General features: G+C 33.5%; 2 protein-coding genes across 2 annotated transcripts; both read left to right on the top strand.

Moving 5' to 3' along the window:
* The first annotated feature begins 749 nt into the window (after positions 1 to 749).
* Positions 750 to 5,077, top strand: LOC112795555 (thiohydroximate-O-sulfate sulfur/sulfate-lyase (nitrile-forming) NSP5). Its single transcript, XM_025837534.3, has 2 exons — positions 750 to 2,644; positions 3,783 to 5,077. The coding sequence occupies exons 1-2, from the start codon at positions 2,615 to 2,617 to the stop codon at positions 4,728 to 4,730; spliced, it is 978 nt and encodes a 325-aa protein (XP_025693319.1). The 5' UTR covers positions 750 to 2,614; the 3' UTR covers positions 4,731 to 5,077.
* Positions 5,078 to 6,231: 1,154 nt separating this feature from the next.
* LOC112795554 (uncharacterized) lies at positions 6,232 to 18,310 on the top strand. Its single transcript, XM_025837532.3, has 19 exons — positions 6,232 to 6,491; positions 6,641 to 6,768; positions 6,883 to 6,980; positions 7,061 to 7,275; positions 7,372 to 8,103; positions 8,194 to 8,342; positions 8,448 to 8,657; positions 8,816 to 8,965; positions 9,537 to 9,603; positions 10,194 to 11,051; positions 11,171 to 11,319; positions 11,427 to 11,645; positions 11,833 to 11,982; positions 12,508 to 12,607; positions 13,071 to 13,757; positions 14,437 to 14,585; positions 15,442 to 15,660; positions 16,765 to 16,914; positions 17,843 to 18,310. The coding sequence occupies exons 1-19, from the start codon at positions 6,338 to 6,340 to the stop codon at positions 18,242 to 18,244; spliced, it is 4,986 nt and encodes a 1,661-aa protein (XP_025693317.1). The 5' UTR covers positions 6,232 to 6,337; the 3' UTR covers positions 18,245 to 18,310.
* Positions 18,311 to 19,731: the final 1,421 nt, after the last annotated feature.

Here is a 19,731-nt window from a genome sequence, read left to right as displayed (position 1 = left end):
AATGGATGAGGAGATTCATGCCATTGAGAAGAATGACACATGGGAGCTGACAGATTTACCAGCAGATAAGAAGCCGATTGGAGTAAAGTGGATTTACAAGACTAAGTACAAACCCAGTGGTGAAGTTGATTGTTTCAAAGCAATATTAGTTGCAAAAGGATACAAACAAAAATCAGTGATCGACTATTGTCCAACTGAAGAACAAGTTGCTGATATATTTACAAAGCCATTAAAGATCGAGTTATTTTACAAATTGAAGAAGATGCTTAATTCTGCAAGTTTGATTTAAGGGAGACAATGTTGATTAAAATTTTAAATCAACTTGCATGGACTAGAAGCTTCATGAAACATGGTTAAAGAATTGAAGAAGCAAAGTTTGAATTGAAAACAATAATCATTAATTTACTAGAAGATGTTGGAAATTTAGAGAATAACCAAGAACATTCAAGAGAGTAGTATAACTACAACATTCTACAACAATGAAGAAGTTCAAAATCAAATTGAATTGGAATTGAAAGGAAGTTGCACTCATCACCTCCATACTAGAAGAATCATGAAGTGCATTGAAAGGTTCAAGATTGATGACTAAGCTTAATGAAGAATTTTCAAGATGTGCTAGAAATTACTTATTTGAATAGTCAAAGGAAGAAGCAAAGTTGGATAAGTATGTGTATTAAGAAGTTAGTAGAATCATGAACTTTTAGTATGAAACTTTGCCTATATAAAGGCATATATGCCTTATTTATTGTGTGTGTTCTATAATGAAATGTGTATGTTTTGAAATGTGAAAATTCTCTCCCTTGTTTTATGAGTGTTAGTGAGTTTGAGAGATGAAAAATATGATAGTGTCATTTATATGAGTGAGTGATCCTAGGGCCAATATAGTGTGGGTATTATACTTACAATTATGTTTGGATAAAATAAGATAAAAGTATTTTTTTGTTCATTTATGATGTAAAGAACATCTTTTTTTTTAGAATTAAATCTCAAAGTAGTCTTTGAATTTGCAATCGAGCCTCACGGTTGTCCCTAAACATACAATGGCCTCAATATTGTCTCTGAATTTAACAAAGGTGACTCACGGTCGTCCCTGAAGCATTTTTCGAAGAATATTCCTTAACGGCGTGATGACGTGTATTGAGAGACGCTGACGTGGCTGTTATCGTTATTTGACTCAATTTATGTCCACCATTAGAAGTCACCATCTTTCTTCTTCTCTGCTCTCCTTTTTCTTCTTTTATGCCACATCTCCTTCAACCAAAGCAGCATAATCAAATAGGATGAACCCAAATGATATCCATGCAAATTCAATTTAGCCTCCGATGAATCCCACACCATTACCTCTCACACAAGAATCCAGTAACTCCTTAAGTTCGGAAATCATTTTCACTGTCGATTACCTCCTGAATGAGTTGCCATTGTGGATTGAGAAGTTGAATGAGATGTCTGAACTTCTCATCTTCTTAAGCCAGGAAACCATTTCTATGTGCTCACCATGAGTGCCAAAAGTTGAAAGAAACATATTGGTACAAACAGTGTCAATCTCAAAGTCACTTCACTTCATTTGATCCACAACTCTCTGCAAATCATGGAACAACCCCAACCTCCCATAACCATACATAATGGACTTCAACTCAAAAGCTAAAGGGTCAATCGCTCCACCATTGTCTCTCAAATCCTCAACCAAATTCTTGGCTTCACGAGGCCTATCCATTGCACACAAAGTACTAACCATATACTCAAAAGCCCTACATTTATGTAAACAGAGGAAGAACTACAAAAAACTGGTTCATGTAATAATAAGCAACATCAAAACCTTTCGGTGAGTCTCGCTTGGAGTGTGACTCAAGAAATTTACAGTAAAAAAAGAGCAAACTCTGTTTTGAGATTCGAGCTTGGAAATGGCCTCAAAGATCAGAGTTTCAGCTTCCTCAAAATGACTCAATTGATCAATAAGCGCTTCAGGGTCAGAAACAATGGTAGGGTTCCAAGTGAACTAGAGAGCTTGGATGATATATGAATAAAACTGCAAAATTTTGGAGAATTAGAAAATGAGAAAAGAAGAAAAGGGTTTAGGATTTACAGTTTAGGACTAAATTGAGTCAAATAACGATAGCAACCACATCATCTATCCACCGTGATATCTCTTAGTACACGTCATCACGCCGTTAAAAAATATTCTTTGGAAAATATTTCATGGATGATCGTGAGTCAACTTTATTAAATTCAGGGATAATATTGAGGCCATTGCAAGTTTAGAATTAATCGTGAGACTTGATTATAAGTTCAAAGACCACTTTAAAATTTAACTCTTTCTTTAAAAAAAAAACTTAAAAAAATATAAATTATAACTTTTCAAAAAAAAATTTTTAAAATTTTTTTAATACTTTTATTTTTATTATTAAAAATTTATTAAACATATTAAAAAAAACCTTTTTATTAAAAAAAATATTTTTTTATCAATTTAATAACTACGAAAGGAGCACTACATTTATTTCTTAGTCGAAGAGTTTAATAGCAATATTATTTCTCTATATATATGGTACACAGGAAGCAGTAGGTAAGTAATGACCGAGGCCAAATCACATTGCAGCTAATTTGGTGTCAAGCGTCAATGGTGGTCAGTCATGGCACTTGGTTCCAGGTCTGCTTTCTGTTCCTTCCCTCTGCTTATCAATTTTAACTTGTGCATGTTCTTATATATATATATATATATATGTTTCTTTTCTACTGAAATAAGAATTATTTACAAAGATAATAGGTCTTCGATGTTGTACGCCAGTGCTCTTCCTGTGGCGCTGCAATTTCTTAGTTGTTATTGTTTTCAATGAGGGTTTGCTGCATGTTCTTGTCAAAAATTGAATATTATATCTTGATTATAGTGATTTCCTACATAATATTCTATAGTAGTTTTTTCTTTAAAGATGAAATATTTCAACCAAATGTGAGAATCTGAACTTTTTCGATGAAGATTTCACGTGAAAATTAGGTCTCTTATTAGATAGATCACATAAAGTCTGAGTAACACTTCATTTTATTGATATGAGTTAAATGTCCAGTGAGTATAGAAAAAGAGTAAAATTCCTTTCCGGTCCCTTGTCTTTTTCAATTTAGACTATCCGCACCTTAAGGATTGGAAAATGATAATCTGCTCCCTATCCTTTCTTTATGAGCCCTTCTATGAGAATTTTCGGCAAAAAGTGGTGGAAAATGCTTATGTGATATGAATTTTTGGCAAAAAGTGGTGGAAAATGCTTATGTGATATTAGCTTGTATGATCTAACCTTCACCTATCCTATATTGATGATAATTATTTGATTGAAATTATTTATGGTCTATTCAGTCATCAAAGGGACATTGCAGAGGGATGATAACCCTTTGATGGGACATCGTTTTGATGATTATGTAGGAGCTAAACAATTCCAATCAAATAGTTATAATCAAATAGTTATCATCCACGTAGGACTGATGAAGGTTAGATCATACAAGTTATATCACTCGCATTTTCCATCATCCTTTGCCAAAAATTATCACAGAAGGGCTTATTCGTCTAATGAAAATGAAGGACAAGGGACAGATTGTCATTTTTAAATTGTGTGGGTTGTCTAAATTAGAGAAGGATAGGGACCGAAAAGGGGTTTTACTCAGAAAAAATTAAATCATCCATTACTATGAGAGGTTGTGATGACTAGTGAGTAGTATATGGAGGGTACTTAGGTAGAAGTTAGTGATAGCAATAGGATTAGTGGTACCATCTTATCTTTGATGATCACTTGTTTCAGCTTGATCAAAAAGGAGCTGGTCCTGGAGCAAGAAGTTCACATGCTGTTGCCATAGTAGGACAAAAGCTCTATGCATTTGGGGGTGAATTCGCGCCACGTGTCCCCGTTGATAACAACGTACACGTCTTCGACCTCAAGACTCTCACATGGTCTGTGGCTGATGCATCCGGGGATACCCCACCACCACGTGTGGGTGTGACAATGACTGCAATTGGAGATACCATCTATGTATTTGGTGGAAGAGATGCTGAACACAAGGAGCTCAATGAGCTCTATTCTTTTGATACTAAGAGCAACAATTGGGCCTTAATTTCAAGAGGAGACCACGGGCCTCCTCACCGCAGCTACCATTCCATCACCGCTGATGACCGGAACGTCTATATATTTGGTGGTTGTGGGGTTTCTGGGAGGCTCAACGATTTATGGGCCTTTGATGTTGTCGATAACAAGTGGACCGAGTTTCCATCTCCGGGCACAAACTGCAAAGGCAGAGGTGGCCCCGGCCTCGCAGCTGTCCAAGGAAAAATATGGGTAGTCTATGGTTTTGCTGGAATGGAAGTGGATGATGTGCATTGCTTTGATTTGATCAGCAAAACATGGTCCCAAGTTGAAACAAGTGGACAGAAACCATCGGCGCGTAGTGTGTTTTCAACAGCCAGTTATGGAAAACACATAATCTTGTATGGTGGGGAAATAGATCCTAGTGACCAAGGTCATATGGGTGCTGGCAAATTCTCTGGTGATGTTTTTGTGTTGGACACAGAGACACTAGAGTGGAAGAAGTTGGAAGAAAGGGTGGACTCTGGTTCCCATCCCGGGCCTCGTGGATGGTGTGCATTTGCCGGTGCTCAGCGAAACGGTCAAGACGGCTTACTGGTATATGGCGGGAACTCTCCCAGCAATGATAGGCTTGATGACATTTTCTTCTTGGCCCTGTGTCAGAACTAGTAACTGCATTATGTTTGATATGTTTCTGGAAACATGTGATTGGGTAAGGTGATCAGAGTATAATGAGGTGTGAACTAGTAATCTTTTGTACTTGAGAAATTTCAGTTTGTGTGTATGTAATAAATTAGCAAGAAGTGTGTGAAAATTCTCAGGTTTGGCTTATTTAATGGTTTAGTTTATTCTTGTATTTTGATTTGGTGTTGCAAGAACTTGTGATTGTAAATCTTTGCCATTGTTAGAGAAAATGTTCTGATAGTTGTGAGATACACTCGGTTAACTTACTCTTGACATCAGATATTTGTTGACAATCCTTATTAGAGTTCTATTAAAAGAAGAATATGAAGAAATACTACTACTTGTACTTTCATACACATGCATAATCATAATTCCATACCATCTAAAACAATATTCAACATCATCTAGTAATCAAAACCATAAGCATAAGAAAATTTTCATAAATTAATCATAATCACATAAGTAAAAACATTCATATTCATATATATATATATATATATATATATATATATATATATATATATATATATAAGCATAACAAACCATCCATTCATTTTAATTTCAGAATTTCGGGTGCTATTTCTTTCCTTTAAGGATTATTAAGTAAAAATTAATTTCTTTGGAGGCTAAAATGGTAATTTACTTTTTATGAGGTATATGAAATCCATATCAACTGAATTCCACATCCCATCACATCACGAACAGAAACTAGTGGAGTGTATATAAAAAGAAAAGTGAGTACATATACTATAACTCAAATATGAAATAAAAAATAATCTTCTTTATCTTGGTAATTTCGTTGCTCAACCAAGAAATACTATGCTTTAATTTTATCGAACAGCTTTGTCAAAAATATATTCCCCCAATGTCTGGAACAAACTGACAAATGCAAAAAAGGGCAGTGGTAGTATTTAGGAAATGAGCATAGATTTTGTCAAATAATAATAATAATAATAATGTTCAAACTAACTTGAGTTAGTCAAGTGGTCAGCTCACTCGTATGCTAAGCAAGTGTCGGAGATTTGAATCTCGTCTTGTGTATGCAACAACTCATTGGTTAGTGGCAGATCCTTAAATGGAACTCAATCTGCGACAAATTAGTTCTTAGCAGTCTTAAGGGCTGCGTTTGTTTCTAAGAATAGGACATGACAAGACATTGAAAACAAGACAGGATAAGACACTGATGAACAGATACACAAATATAATGAAAGAATTAACAAGAATAATGAAAGAAAAAATAAAAAATAAGTTGTGTCCCTTGTTAGTGTCTCCGTGTCCTTCCTGTCAGGATGGACACAAAATACATTAATTCAGTGTCTCTGGACACATTGTCTCTGTCCATGTCTTTTCTGCCAACACGATTTTGTGTCTCAATGTTCCTATTTCAGTGTAATGTCTCTGTAAACAAACACAGCCAAGAGGAACATTTACTTAGGATGCCCGATATTGGCAAGGAATGTTACCATATGACAGATGTTCACATACAATGACAAATCAGATTACCTTATAACCAAAGAGACACACTTGATCAAGTTCTCTCCCGGGACTCCATTTTTCATGTCCATATATCAAGGAGTTGAAAGTGATTAGTGATGGCCATGGAAGAGAACAATGTGGTGGTGATTCAAGATGCGTCGAAAGAGCTTCATACTAGAGTGTTTTCATGGGCTATAGATAGCGGCTTAGCACTGAAGGCAGCAGATAAGGTCACTCTAGTTTCAATCATGCATCAGATACACACTCCTAGTATGTAATCTTTCTGAAACAATTCATCTTATTCAATCCTCAGCTGAAGTATTAGTAATAATAATAAGTGGAATATAAACAGTGTAAAAAACTCTTGAAATGACTAAATAGAGTGTATGCATTTTGTTAATGAATAATATCCCTTGTAGTGGGATATTATTGCAGTGTGCATGGACTGAATAGGAGGATTGTGGCCGAAGTAGCTTCGAGGAAGATGGAAGAGTATCTTCAGAATGATGAGCTTGCTCAGATTGCTAAACTTTATGAATCAAATGAGGTATGTAAGTTTGAAAGTTTGAAAGAACAAGCCTAATTATTTCATTTCTAGCAAGAAGATTTTCAGAGGAAACTTTACAGGCTGCAATTTTTGTGAAATGCATAATATTTTCAGGTTGCATTTAAGATTCAGTTGGTTACAGGATCTCCATTAAAGGAACTTGCTTTAAAAGCAGCCATTAACCTAAAGGCAACTTGGCTTATACTTGACAGGTCAGGCAAAATAAAAGCACACAAATGTTGTAGCTGTATTATTTTTTATCATAGTAACCTAAGATGCACCTCATTCATAGGCAACTGAAGAAAGATGCAGAGTTTTTCCAGCAGAAGCTTTCTTGTGGTATATCAAGATTAAAGCGAAACAATCGGATCGTACACCTACGAGCCCCTACTGATATCCCCACAGAGATTCAATGTAGCAGCCATGAAACATTTGATCAAAGTTTACCAGAACCAGCATTTGAAGATCTGTTCCTCACTGTTGATGATTTCAATAAGAGTAATGCTGGTGTGCAGCACTGACTTCACTATGTTTCAGCCTATTTATTCTTAGTGGTTTCACTTCTAGGCATTCCTGAATATATAAACATTCCAATGATTGCAGAAATAAATGTTGATGAGTCGAGCCTGAGTCGAATACAAGGCAGGTGCCAACGGCGAAAGGCCACCAACACACTTCTTGTGACTAACAGGGGAGAAAGAGAAATAAACAATGATGAAGAAACAGGTGAAATAGAAAGAGAGAAGCAAAGAGAGGATGATGAACAGATAAAAAGCATGCTCCATGAGGAGGAGATGGACACAACAGTTGTAACTAACAATGATGAAATAACAGCTCATGACATAGCCCAACAGCCAAGCCGGGACAAAGAGCAGACACAGAACTTGCTCCATGTTGAGGCTTGGAGCTTAAGGCATCCATCAAACATCTATGAAATGAATGAGATTGATCAACCAAGCGACAAGGAAAGCGCTTCAGAAGAGCTGTTATGCTCTATCTGCAAAATCCGACGGCCTAATATCGAATGGAAAAAGGAATTCACATATGAAGAACTCCAAATTGCCACAGATGGATTCTCATTGAAGAACTGTCTCTCTGAAGGTGGCTATTTGTCTACTTTCAAAGGCCAGCTAGAGGGCGAGTTGAAAATAGTAGTTAAGCAGCATGAGCTAAGAAGTTCTCAGGAAAGGGAGAAAATCCAATCCGAAGTTCGGTCTACTCTCAAAGTTAGACATAAGAATGTGGTCATGCTGTTGGGTTTAACCACAGAAGCAAGCTTCCTATTGACCGTGTCTGAGTATGCCTGCAACGGTTCACTCGACATGTATCTATCAAGTAAGATATCTACCATATGTTTGTGTGCATGTGTAGTATATAAACAAAGGAGTAGAGAATTTTACCATTTGAACTTGTTTCATTATGCAGAGGAAAGCAGCAGATCTTTGACTTGGAGAGAAAGGAAGAAAGTGGCAATAGGTCTTGCAAGAGGTCTAAAGTACCTACATGAAAATAGCATAATCCATGGCAATGTAAAACCAAGTAACATTCTTCTGACACATGAATTCAGCCCACTGGTACTTAACTTGAATTCTAAAAGCTGAGTTTCAAACTAAGTACAACTATCCACATTTTCATGTTATGTATCTAATCATTACTCCGAAATGTAAGTATGTAATTAGATTGGAGATTTCGGATTCGGTAAAAAGATTGACTTCAAGAAGTTCAACAAAGATAAAAGTGTAAATTCTGACTACATAGCACCAGAGCATCAGGAGAGGGGAAAACTATCAACTAAGGCTGACGTGTACTCGTTCGGAGTGGTTCTGCTAGAGCTGATCACCGGACGTAGGGTTAAAGGTCACTCTGCAGATAAAGGCCTTGTTGGATGGGTAGGAACATAATATTATTATTATTACTTTCACATCCTATTAGATAGTATTCAATGATTGAGTGATAAATTGGTTCAGAAGCTTCATTGTTTACCTTCTCAGTGATTTTGTTAAGTTCATTATACAAAATTGATGTTCATTTCTTTTTCCCTTTTCAGGCCAAGCCTCTTCTTAAGGGAAAGCAGTACACACAACTTGTAGATCCCACTCTCAGCAAGTCATATGAGGAGGAAAAGCTTCAATGGCTGGTCCAAGTAACAGATCAATGTCTTAAAAAGAGTCCAAAGGATAGAATGTCCATGAATATGGTAAGTATCAATAATCTGCAATATTCATTCACACAGAGCAAATTGTTGAACACAGAAAGCATGTTGTCCTATAATGCAACACCATATCACACTTTTTTTTCAAGTTATTTTCTTGTTTTTCTTTTATTTAAGCCAACTCATGTGTCTTCAGTCTGGGATAAGGAATCATGGTGCCTCCAGCATAACCGCATAAGAAAATGGAACTCTTGAATCCTAGACAAATATTGTGAAGAAAAATTCTTTTATGTATTGAAGCTGCATAAGAGTTCATAGGATAGCAGTCAAGTATGACTTATATGCATATTCAAAAATCAATATACACATTGACCTTTAGGCTGCTTTTGGTTCTGAGAATATACGTACCTTCTTTTCTGTGGACACAAAAGACCATGATTCTTATTTGATTGTAGAATGGACCATAACATGAACTATAAGAAAAACGAATGAGTTGGATAGTTTATTTTGACTCATTACAAGATATTCATTGTTGCCTCACATTCTGGCAATTTTTTCATTTGTAGATTGTCAATAAATATCATTTACATCAATATGTCCATGTGGAAAATTTCAGGTTGTTTCTGCATTGCAAGACTTAGAAGATAGTGAACAACACTGCATCATAGACGAACTTACTCCAGGTAATTCATGCAATCAGAATTGTCAAGATATCTGCAAATGCCAAATGGACAATTTAACAGAAAAGAAAGTTATGATTATATCTCAGCATATAAAGTTTTCCAAAGGAGGAACTAACAAAATATTAGTGGAAATGTTTGTAAACTCTGGTAATCACTATTATGTGGACAAACATTTCTAATATATGAACGGAATAAAGTATGTTTTTTGTCCCTAACGTTTATGATTTTATGCAAAAATACTCTTAACGTTTAATTGAATTGAATTTTGTCCCTAATGTTTTCGATTTGCATCAAAATACCCCCGGATATTAACTTCATCGAAAACATTAGGGACAAAATTGAAAATGTCTAAGGGTGGTTTTAAAATAAGTCGAAAACATTAAGGACAAAATTGAATGAATTGAAAACGTTAAGGACAAAATTGAATGAAATTAAACGTTAGGGACAAAAAGCATACTTTACCCGTTCAAACTAAAATCCCAATACATGTGGAAGGCACTGTCCAGAATTGACATAATTAAATTCCTCTTTGTTGCTTCTTTAAATCCTTTCATTGAAGTGAAAAATGGTATTAACTATTGCAAATGTAGGTGCAACAGAAAATAATCAGCCAAGCCAAAAACCAGAACAGACAGAGAGCAGGTCCTACATTGAAAAAGGGAGGTTAAAACTAATAGTTGAAAATAACAATTTCTACAAAACAAGCCAGGAAAACTCTGATCACCTGAACCAGGTTGAAGAACAGATGCAAAGCAAGTCTGTAGCAGAGGAAAGGAGTCATCAAAAGATGATAAACTATGAACACATGATGGATCAGACAGTTGTTGATCAGCTGAATCAGTATGACAAACAAGTGAATAGCAACCTCTATGGGCAGACCATAGCTGACCAGCCAAGAAATGATCAAGAACAGCAGTGGTGCTCATCTGAAATTCAAATAGGCTCGAATTCGAATTCACACGGTACAGCTATAAATCAAAGTTATCAAACAAAAGTAGATCGGCCGAACCAGAATAAAATACAATCACAGAGCTGCTCAAGTGAGAATTTATTTGCTGGATATCAAAGTGAAGCCATTTTGGAGAATTTGAAATCCTCTAAATGCTCTATTTGCAAAAGTAAACGGCCAAATATTTCATGGCAAAGAGATTTTACTTATGATGAACTCCTTGAAGCTACCGAAGGATTTTCAATTAAGAACTCCCTATCTGAGAGTAAAGAAGGACCAACTTTCAATGGATTGCTAGAGAGCAAGATAAAAATAGTGGTTAAGAAATATCAAATCACTAAGCCTCAGGAAGAGAAGATTTTCAAGTCAGAGGCCGACTTGCTGTCCAAGGCTCGACACAAAAATGTGGTCATGCTCTTGGGTATATGTGCAGCTAAAAACCAATTGATGATTGTGTATGAGCAAGCATGCAATGGTTCACTTGACAAGTACCTATCAAGTAAGGACTCTAACACATAACCTTTTTACTTATAATATATAAATGAAGTTTAAGCAGTTTATGCTTGGAAACTGAAATTGATTAGAAGGTATGTTGAAAGAACTTCATATATTGTGCAGGAGGAAACTTCCAATCATTGACTTGGAGAGAAAGGATAAAAGTAGTAGTAGGTACAGCCAGAGGCTTAAAGCATCTACATGCGAATAATATAGTTCATGGAAGTATAAAGTCAAGTAACATTCTACTAACACATGACTTTGAACCACTGGTACTTACTTGAACCTTATTGCATGCAAAAGCTTTGAAGTTTCAAGACATTATGAATATGTTGTCTTAATAAACAAACTTCTACACATAATTGTTTAAAATGTTTAGATTGGAGACTTTGGCTTTCCAAAAGTGAGGCTAGAAACAAAGAAATCATACAAGGGTAAGGAAGCAAGCAATTCTGGATATGCAGCACCAGAGTACACAGATAGTGGGAAAGTATCAACCAAGGCAGATGTATACTCCTTTGGAGTGGTTCTTTTAGAGCTGATCAGTGGCCGAAGCGCTGCAGACAAACTACCCGGAGGCAAAAGCCTCGTTGGATGGGTAAGAGAAGTTAATAATTTTATATTTTTAAACAGAACAAATTGTGACTATTTTTAAAAGTTTGTGCCTCATTTCCCATTATATACATGATAAAATCAATGAAACCATTTGTCCAAGGACAAAATGTCGTTGGACGGCATAAATAATTGCATATGTAACTTATTATTTGTAAATATTTTCCTTACAGGCAAGACCCCTATTGGGAGGAAAGAAGCACCCGCAGTTGGTGGATCCAAATATCAGCAACTTCTATGAAGAAGAAGAATTAAAATGGCTGGTCCAAGTAACAGAACAATGTCTCAGAAAGAATCCTAAGGATAGATCTTCAATGAATATGGTAAGTCCAAGTGAGATGTAGAATATTGTTAACCAAAAGGTTCATAAAACAATAAGTAAGGAAACACACTAGTTTACATAGGATAGCATAACTCAATGAAGCTCCTGATTTGTTACCAGAGATACTGTAGACCAATTTAAACAAGATAAAGACAAGCATGAACTAATCTTAAACCGTAAGAAAAATCTTAAAATGGGACCTAATCTTAACCTGTTCAATGAGATGCAAAGAGTTTTACATATTTAACATGTACTTTGATGCAGAGGCCCTTTGGAATACAAGCTCACAAACCATGTTTTGAATGTATAATATAACTCGGAAATTGGTAATACCGAAATAGCATAAGTCAAATTCTTGAATACCAATATGAAGACTGACTAAAAGATTAAAGGCATGTTTGGTAATAAAATGCTTTAAGGAAATATAGGCTAACCTATCCCACTTGTACATAAGAACACAATGCTTTAACATGCATTCTCAATAGCATATCATTTGACACATGATGGTTATTCTGTGTTGTTCTAGGTTGTCTCTGCATTACAAGACTTAGCAGGTGCAGTTACAGACACAGATGAGTGCTGTTTTACTGAATATTCTTCCTCAGACATGCCATATTTAGCATATGGTGAGCCTTCATTGACTAGTTCATGCTGTTAACTTGAGAGAAGATTTATACTATCTTTATTTGGGGAATGGATATTCTCAATTTTTCCTTTCAATTGTTTTGTCAAGTTTGAACTCTCATCATACACTCCTTAAGTGAGACTAAGATGATGTTGAATAGTAAAAGATCACAGCTGAGGAATGTACAGTGAGAGATTAAACTCATTTTTTATAAATACAAAAAAAATTGAGTGGATTCATTCCCCTTTTTTGCTTTTATTTTTTTCAAAAATGATATGTGTACACTAAAATCAGCCACCATGTCTTTGTGTATAAATACATACTCATTTTTTACGTGTATTTTATACTTCAACATGTATTTTATACGGGTGGCTGATTTGGTCGCTGATTTTTAGTGTTTACTTAGTATGGTTGTATTTTTTCTGTGAAAGAGAAAGGAGGGACTTAACAATAACAAAATGTAGGTCAAATAAAGGCTGATTCGATGATTCAAACACAAGAACAAATTCAGATCAAACCATGGGTGGAGGAAAGAGACCTAAAGTTGGAGATTAAAACTCATGAGGTAATAGGTCAGAGTAAAGTTGAGCACCCAAGAAAAGATGCACAAAAGATGCAGAGCAACCCCCATGGGGATGAGATTCCCAGAATGGTAGTATATCCTAATGACAAGACCCAAGAAGAAGAGGATATTATCAGAAGCTTCGACGTTGGGATGATGTGTAAAATAGAAGTAGACAGACAACAAAAGGTGAAACAAATGCAGGATTTATCAATTGAGAATCAAGGTGAAACCATTTTAGAGAGTTCAGAAACCTCTTTATGCTCAATCTGCAAAAGTAGAAGCATAAATAATACATGGAAAAAGGACTTCATTTATGAAGAACTTGAAGCTGCTACAGATGGATTTTCAACCAAGAATTCTCTATGTGAAGGTGGATGTGGACCTGCTTTCAGAGGTCAGCTAGATGAGCTGAAAATAGTTGTTAAGCAATACCACATGACAGAGAATGTCTTGTCAGAAGTTGAGCTGCTTAGAAATGCTAGGCATGAAAATTTGATAAGGATATTCGGTTCATGCATACAAGAAAGTCAATTGCTGATTGTATATGAACATGCATGCAATGGTTCACTTGACCAGCACTTATCAAGTAAGTATAAATATGTGAATGTTGCATTTCTTAGGAACTTTTACCATGATCATATATATTCACAACTTCTAGATTCATGATATGTGTCTTCAATTCCATTAACTTAGCCAATTAGGTATCTCTTCATTCACATAAAGTTAACTCTTTTTGGTTCTTGAGCACCAGCTAGAATTTCTTCCTCCTTCGTTTCTTCGCGAAATCTCCACTTCCGCATGCTTTTCATCCATCTTCCCAAGCCATCCTTGCCTCCTAAACATTAAACAACTTGAAAAAAAAAATATCAAGATATCGAATGGAATAAAAGTGGAACTAATTTGATAATTTTTAAAATATAAAAAGCATGTTTAGTCAATTAAGTTCAATTAGGAAAATTTTCACAAAAGTATGCAATTAGAAGGACTAAGTGCAAGTTAAATTGATAAATTCCACTATTTTCAATCCAAAAACTATCGTAAAATATGGATTTATCAGTTCTTCTAAGAGTTTTGTATATAACAAGATATTGTTTGAGTTGTAAATTGTGAGTTTGTGACCAGACAAAACAATAAGTCTCTTTGCAATTACTTTACCATATTTCTTAACAAATCTAGAGCATAATGTAAACGAGGTTTGACATCAACAACATGGACTTTTATCTAAAAGGTAAGTTAATACCAAATGAAATTTCCGAATCATGCAGGAACAAGTGGCAGATCATTAACATGGACAGAAAGAATGAAAGTCGCAAAAGGTGTTGCTAAAGGTCTTAAGTATCTACACGACAATAACATAATTCATGGAAGGATAAAGCCAAGTAACATTCTTCTAGATCATGAGTTTAACCCGCTGGTACTGACATGAACCTTAATTATAGAGAGCTTTTTTTAATTAAGCTACATTTCAATATAGGATAAAGTGTTCCGATATAGGTAGCATTTGTTTTGAACTGAAAGAATGAGATTTAGTATCATGTTTGTTGGCTCAGATATTGGTGCTAAAATTTCTGTCTCTGTCCCAAAATTTTAGTATTTCAGTACCTCTAAAAAGTAGTGACACAGGAAACTGAAATTTTTAGAGACGAAGACTGAAACTTTAATAATATTTTATACCTAAAATATCCTCATTTCAATTAATTAATTTCAATTTTATCCTTTGTGCAAATTAAATTAGAGCTTTATTTTTGTTTCAATTTCTGTCTCCCACTTTACACCAAACAGAATACTATTTTTTCAAGAAAATTATGACCAATTTAGCAATAGTTTATAAAAACAACCTTTAACAAAAGTAAATTAGACACAGTTATTATGCTTTATTGTTGAATTAGTCTTAAATTTTTTTAAAATTTAACTGTTAAGGTATATTTGAAAAACTTCAAGAATAAAATTGAACTAAAATAAAACTTAAGAATATTTTTAAAATTTTTGACAAATTTCAAGGACAAAAGAATAATGATACACATCCAAGTCTTTTTGTTAACTAAGTCTAACCAAGTTGGTCTAACATAACAAAAATCAGTTATGGCTAACATTATTCTAAGTCTTATTATTTAACTTAGTTAGACTTAGTTCATAAAAAGACTTGGATATGTAGCATTACTCGACAAAAAAAAAAATATGCTTTACCCTTCAATATATTATAAACAAGCTATTTGTCATCTGATCAAACCAACTCTTAGTTGAATCTTGAAAACAATGCATATTTTTAGCTTGCCGAATCTGTGTTCGGAAAAGGAAGATGTGAATTGAAGTACAACTGCAAGGATGAAAAAAGGGGAAATTGTGGATACATAGCTCCAGAGTATCAAGAAACAGGAAACTTAACAGATAAGACAGATGTGTATTCTTTTGGTGTAATTCTTTTAGAGCTGATAACAGGCTGCATGATCACAGAAGCAGCATCAGAACAGAAATGTCTTGTTGAATGGGTATGATGCATATCATTTTACTCCTATAAATTATAGCTTATTGCAATTACAAGTTACAGCTACTAATTTTATGCTGTTTGATTATCATATGATTCATGTCATTTTGGAATCTTCAAGATCCAATAAATGAATGAACTAGTATTTTTATCCGTAATAATATTCTAAAGGGTAAGTTATTCAAAATAAATTGTATCTAAATATTTTAAAATTTTAAAAATTAATAATATCGAATGTTGTTGTAATAAATAATTAAATATTAAAGATTTTATCAACTAAACAAAAAAAAATAGGTGCCACTGTGACAAACGGTAGCATGCGAATAAATAATTTGAAAAGAATTGTATTTTAGTAGTAAGTTTTAGAAATGATAGCATAAGGTTAAAATGTCAAGCAAAATAGAGTGAGCGAAGAAATGAGAGAAAATTATATTTAATTGCAATAACATAGAGTGCCGTGTGGTACATTTTGATTGTCAAATTAATAATATATAATAGATCTTAATTTCAATTGCAATGAAAAAATATAATGTGATACATTTCAGTTATCAAATTAGAAACCAACTTGAGTTGGTTGAGTGGTCAGCTCACTCGTCCGCTTAAGCAAGTGTTGGGGGTTCGAATCTTGCCTTGTGCGTGCAGCAACCCATTGGCCAGCGGTAGACCCTTAAATGGAACTCAAATCCGCGACCGATTAGTCCCTGATCGGTAGGAAAGGATTAATGGTGATATGAGAAAATTAGGGAAAGAATTAAGTAGGTTAGAGAGAAAAGGAAGAGAATTCCAAAGAATAAAATATTTCAATTAACCTATTTCATCCCTTTTTTATTCCATCACTGCTACTCTATTTATAGTAAATTCTACTCTTAATGAGAATTTTTTAATTGGACTATTGGACCCATTTTTACTCATTGCATAAAGTTTTCAATGCAATTGCAATGAAAAAATGTCATGTGATATATTTTAGTTATAAAATTAGTAATATTACTAGAAGTTCTAAAGAGAAAAAAGTATGCATTGTGTTAAATTTAGTTGAAATATGTAGTATTAGATTTTTCAAAACTTGACTGTTTTATAATTTACTCATTGCTCATACAAATTTCTTCAGGCAATCCCACTTCTTAGAGGGAGGAAGTATGTACTGTTGTTGGATTCCAATATAAGCAGCCAATTTGATGAACAAGAACTGGATTTGTTGGTCCAGGTAATCGAAAAGTGCCTCCGAAAGAATCCCGAAGAAAGGTTCACTATGAATATGGTAAGATTATTACAAAATATATCCAGTAGAAAAGACTGATATAATTGTGGGATGGGGGCATTAATGAGATTGGTAATCAGATAGGCTTGATCACTTAAAAGGTTTAAAGACTGATATTATTACACATTACTAGATCTTTCTAGAACTATACCTCAACTTACTCTATTAAAAGGTTTAAAGGTTCAAAGGTTCAATCAAAGTTCAACTGATATAATATGTTTTTCCATAAAATATATTAATTTTTTTAACCATATAGCAGAAAGTTCTAAACTAGTTCACTGATTTTTGATAGAATTTTGCAACTGATTCTTTTCGTTTAAACCAGATCGATCAGGTGACCCGGTTGGGTCCAGTTTTAAGAACCATGATATAAACAGTGACTACAAAATATAAGTTTCTCTTAACTATCACTTCATTTTATGAAAGTTTAATTTAGCATGATCTATTGAAGTTCAATTGGTATTTTATGGACATGCAAGTAAGGTATCAGGTTCCATTTACTACTACTAAAATGATTATGTGCTAGTTTGATTTGGCTTTTTTGAGTAAAAAAAGTATCCTTTTCTTTTAAATAAAATACTTTTATTTAATTTAAAACTTATTTAGATACGTCCTTTAAAAAAAAGTACTTTTATTAAAAAAAGCAGAATATAAAGACGTTTTTAATATTTAAAAATTCTTTTTAAAAAGCCTATCCAAATGTAAAATAATTTTTGTCGGTAAAAAAATAAAAAAAATAAGTACTTTTTCAGAAGCCAATCCAAACTGACCCTATCTGTCACAACTTAATATGGTTACATTCTTACAGGTATCTTTTTAGACATTGCATCTTTTAATCACAATCTGATATACAACAAAGAGTCATATAATATTATCTTGTTGACAAGCTATCACATGACAAATACATAATCAACCTTGTACATTGCAGGTTGTCTCAGTGCTGCAGCATGATGCTGTTGTTACTAGCGAAAGCTGTGTAGCTAAAGAGTCCTCTTTATCAGAGAAGTCATGCTTTTTCTTATGTAATGCTACTTCAGATGCAACAAGCTCAAAAGCCAAGAAGGAATTGCCACCAGAGGAAGGTCTATACAATAAGGTTGTTGAAGAAAGAGTGGACAACATAACTTGCAACGGAAGCGACGGTAAAACGAAGGCGAGGGAAGAAAAGAAAATGATGAAAATACAAAAGAAAGAAAGCTTAAGCACCAAGCTACATGAATGTAATGAATGGTGCTTGTTTTATGGTGGAGCCAGGCACTTTTATCTTCAAGGGGCTAAGGAATATACAGTATGTCAAGAATTCTTTATTTTTAGTAATCAACTCATTTAAGGGGTTAGTTTTGTAATAATATTTCATAAAATATTCTTTCCAAAAAAATTGTGAGGACAAAATGAAAATGTGATTATGTGAAACTGAAGCCACATCTATAGGAACATTTTCTTTCTTTCTTGTTCATGATTTTTTTCTTTGGGTAGGCTATTCATTCTACCTACAATGAGAAAATAAAATAAATATATTTGTAGCAAAGAAAGAAGTGCCAACTTTGTTGAAAAGTACCTATTTTATTTTTTATATAAGAAAACTTGCTATGTTGCAATCTTCTTCACTTTTGTTCTCAAGCTTATTATATGTTATTTGGATTGTATTTGCGCATTTCTTATATTTTTTTTCAAAGTTAGGAGTAAGACTCAATCTGTCTAAGTGAGTATGGGACATGCAAAATAAATAGTTTTGACTCCAAATATTTATGACCGACTTTAAAAAGCTAACTATTTGAAATGTTTTACCTTTGCATTATGCACAAAAGTACTAAAATCATGTTTCATGTGGAAAAAGTATTTCACATTTTATTCCAAGTGTTCAAACACTTCTCTTCATAATTTCATTCTTTCATTTCAGAAGAATATAGTTCAATGTTTATAATATAAGTTATGAAATTATATATCACATAGCAGATTACTCAAATAGATACTGAGAGTTATTAGTTAAAAAGCACCAAATACTCAATAAGGGAATAAATTTAGTATATAAAAATTATGATAACTTTTGAAAATGAGACAACATACTTAAACTAAATAGGTAAATAATGTTGTGTTAATACATTTTTATAGGCTTTCAATCGAACCTCAAACACTTATAAAGAGCTACATTTCTCACATTATTTTAAAATATAAATGAGTTTAAATAAGAGATAAGGATAGAGATAGCAAACACGTATTTTATTTTAGTTTAGTTATGTAATAACCTAATTTTTCGTAAAACTATTTATAGAATTTTGTGATTAAAATTCGTAAAAATCGTGTAAATGAGATAGGCATATATGAAAAATAAAAATATTCAGTTACTATTTACAAAATATAATATTTTATTAATGAATAGTAGAAAACTTTTTTAGACTGTAAAATTATCGAATCCAAAATTTAATTAATAAAAAGTTTTTATTGGTATTTTTTTTATCAATTTAACAATATCATAATATTTTAGAAACATTTTAAAAATGAGATAATTTATTATACCAATAGATAAATGAGACAAAAATTTAGAATGTTTTTCCTTCTTTGTTAATACTTTTTTAGATAAAACTTTTCTATTTTCAACCTAAAACTAGAAACTTTTTAAATAGGATAGGACTCGGGAGTATTTTATATATAGAGTAAAGTATCTCCAATGTTTGGGGTAAATTTTATTTGTGTCCCTAACATTTAAATCGTATCCCTAACGTTTGTAAAAGTGATTTAATATTATCCTGTCGTCAATTACACATCATGAACGCTTTAGTTTGAGTTTTAAAAATCCCTTCTTAAAGTTATAATACA

The sequence above is a fragment of the Arachis hypogaea genome, chromosome 4 (genome assembly GCF_003086295.3).
Source record: "Arachis hypogaea cultivar Tifrunner chromosome 4, arahy.Tifrunner.gnm2.J5K5, whole genome shotgun sequence".
Classification (NCBI taxonomy): domain Eukaryota; kingdom Viridiplantae; phylum Streptophyta; class Magnoliopsida; order Fabales; family Fabaceae; genus Arachis; species Arachis hypogaea.
This window is presented reverse-complemented; position numbering and strand designations above follow the sequence as displayed.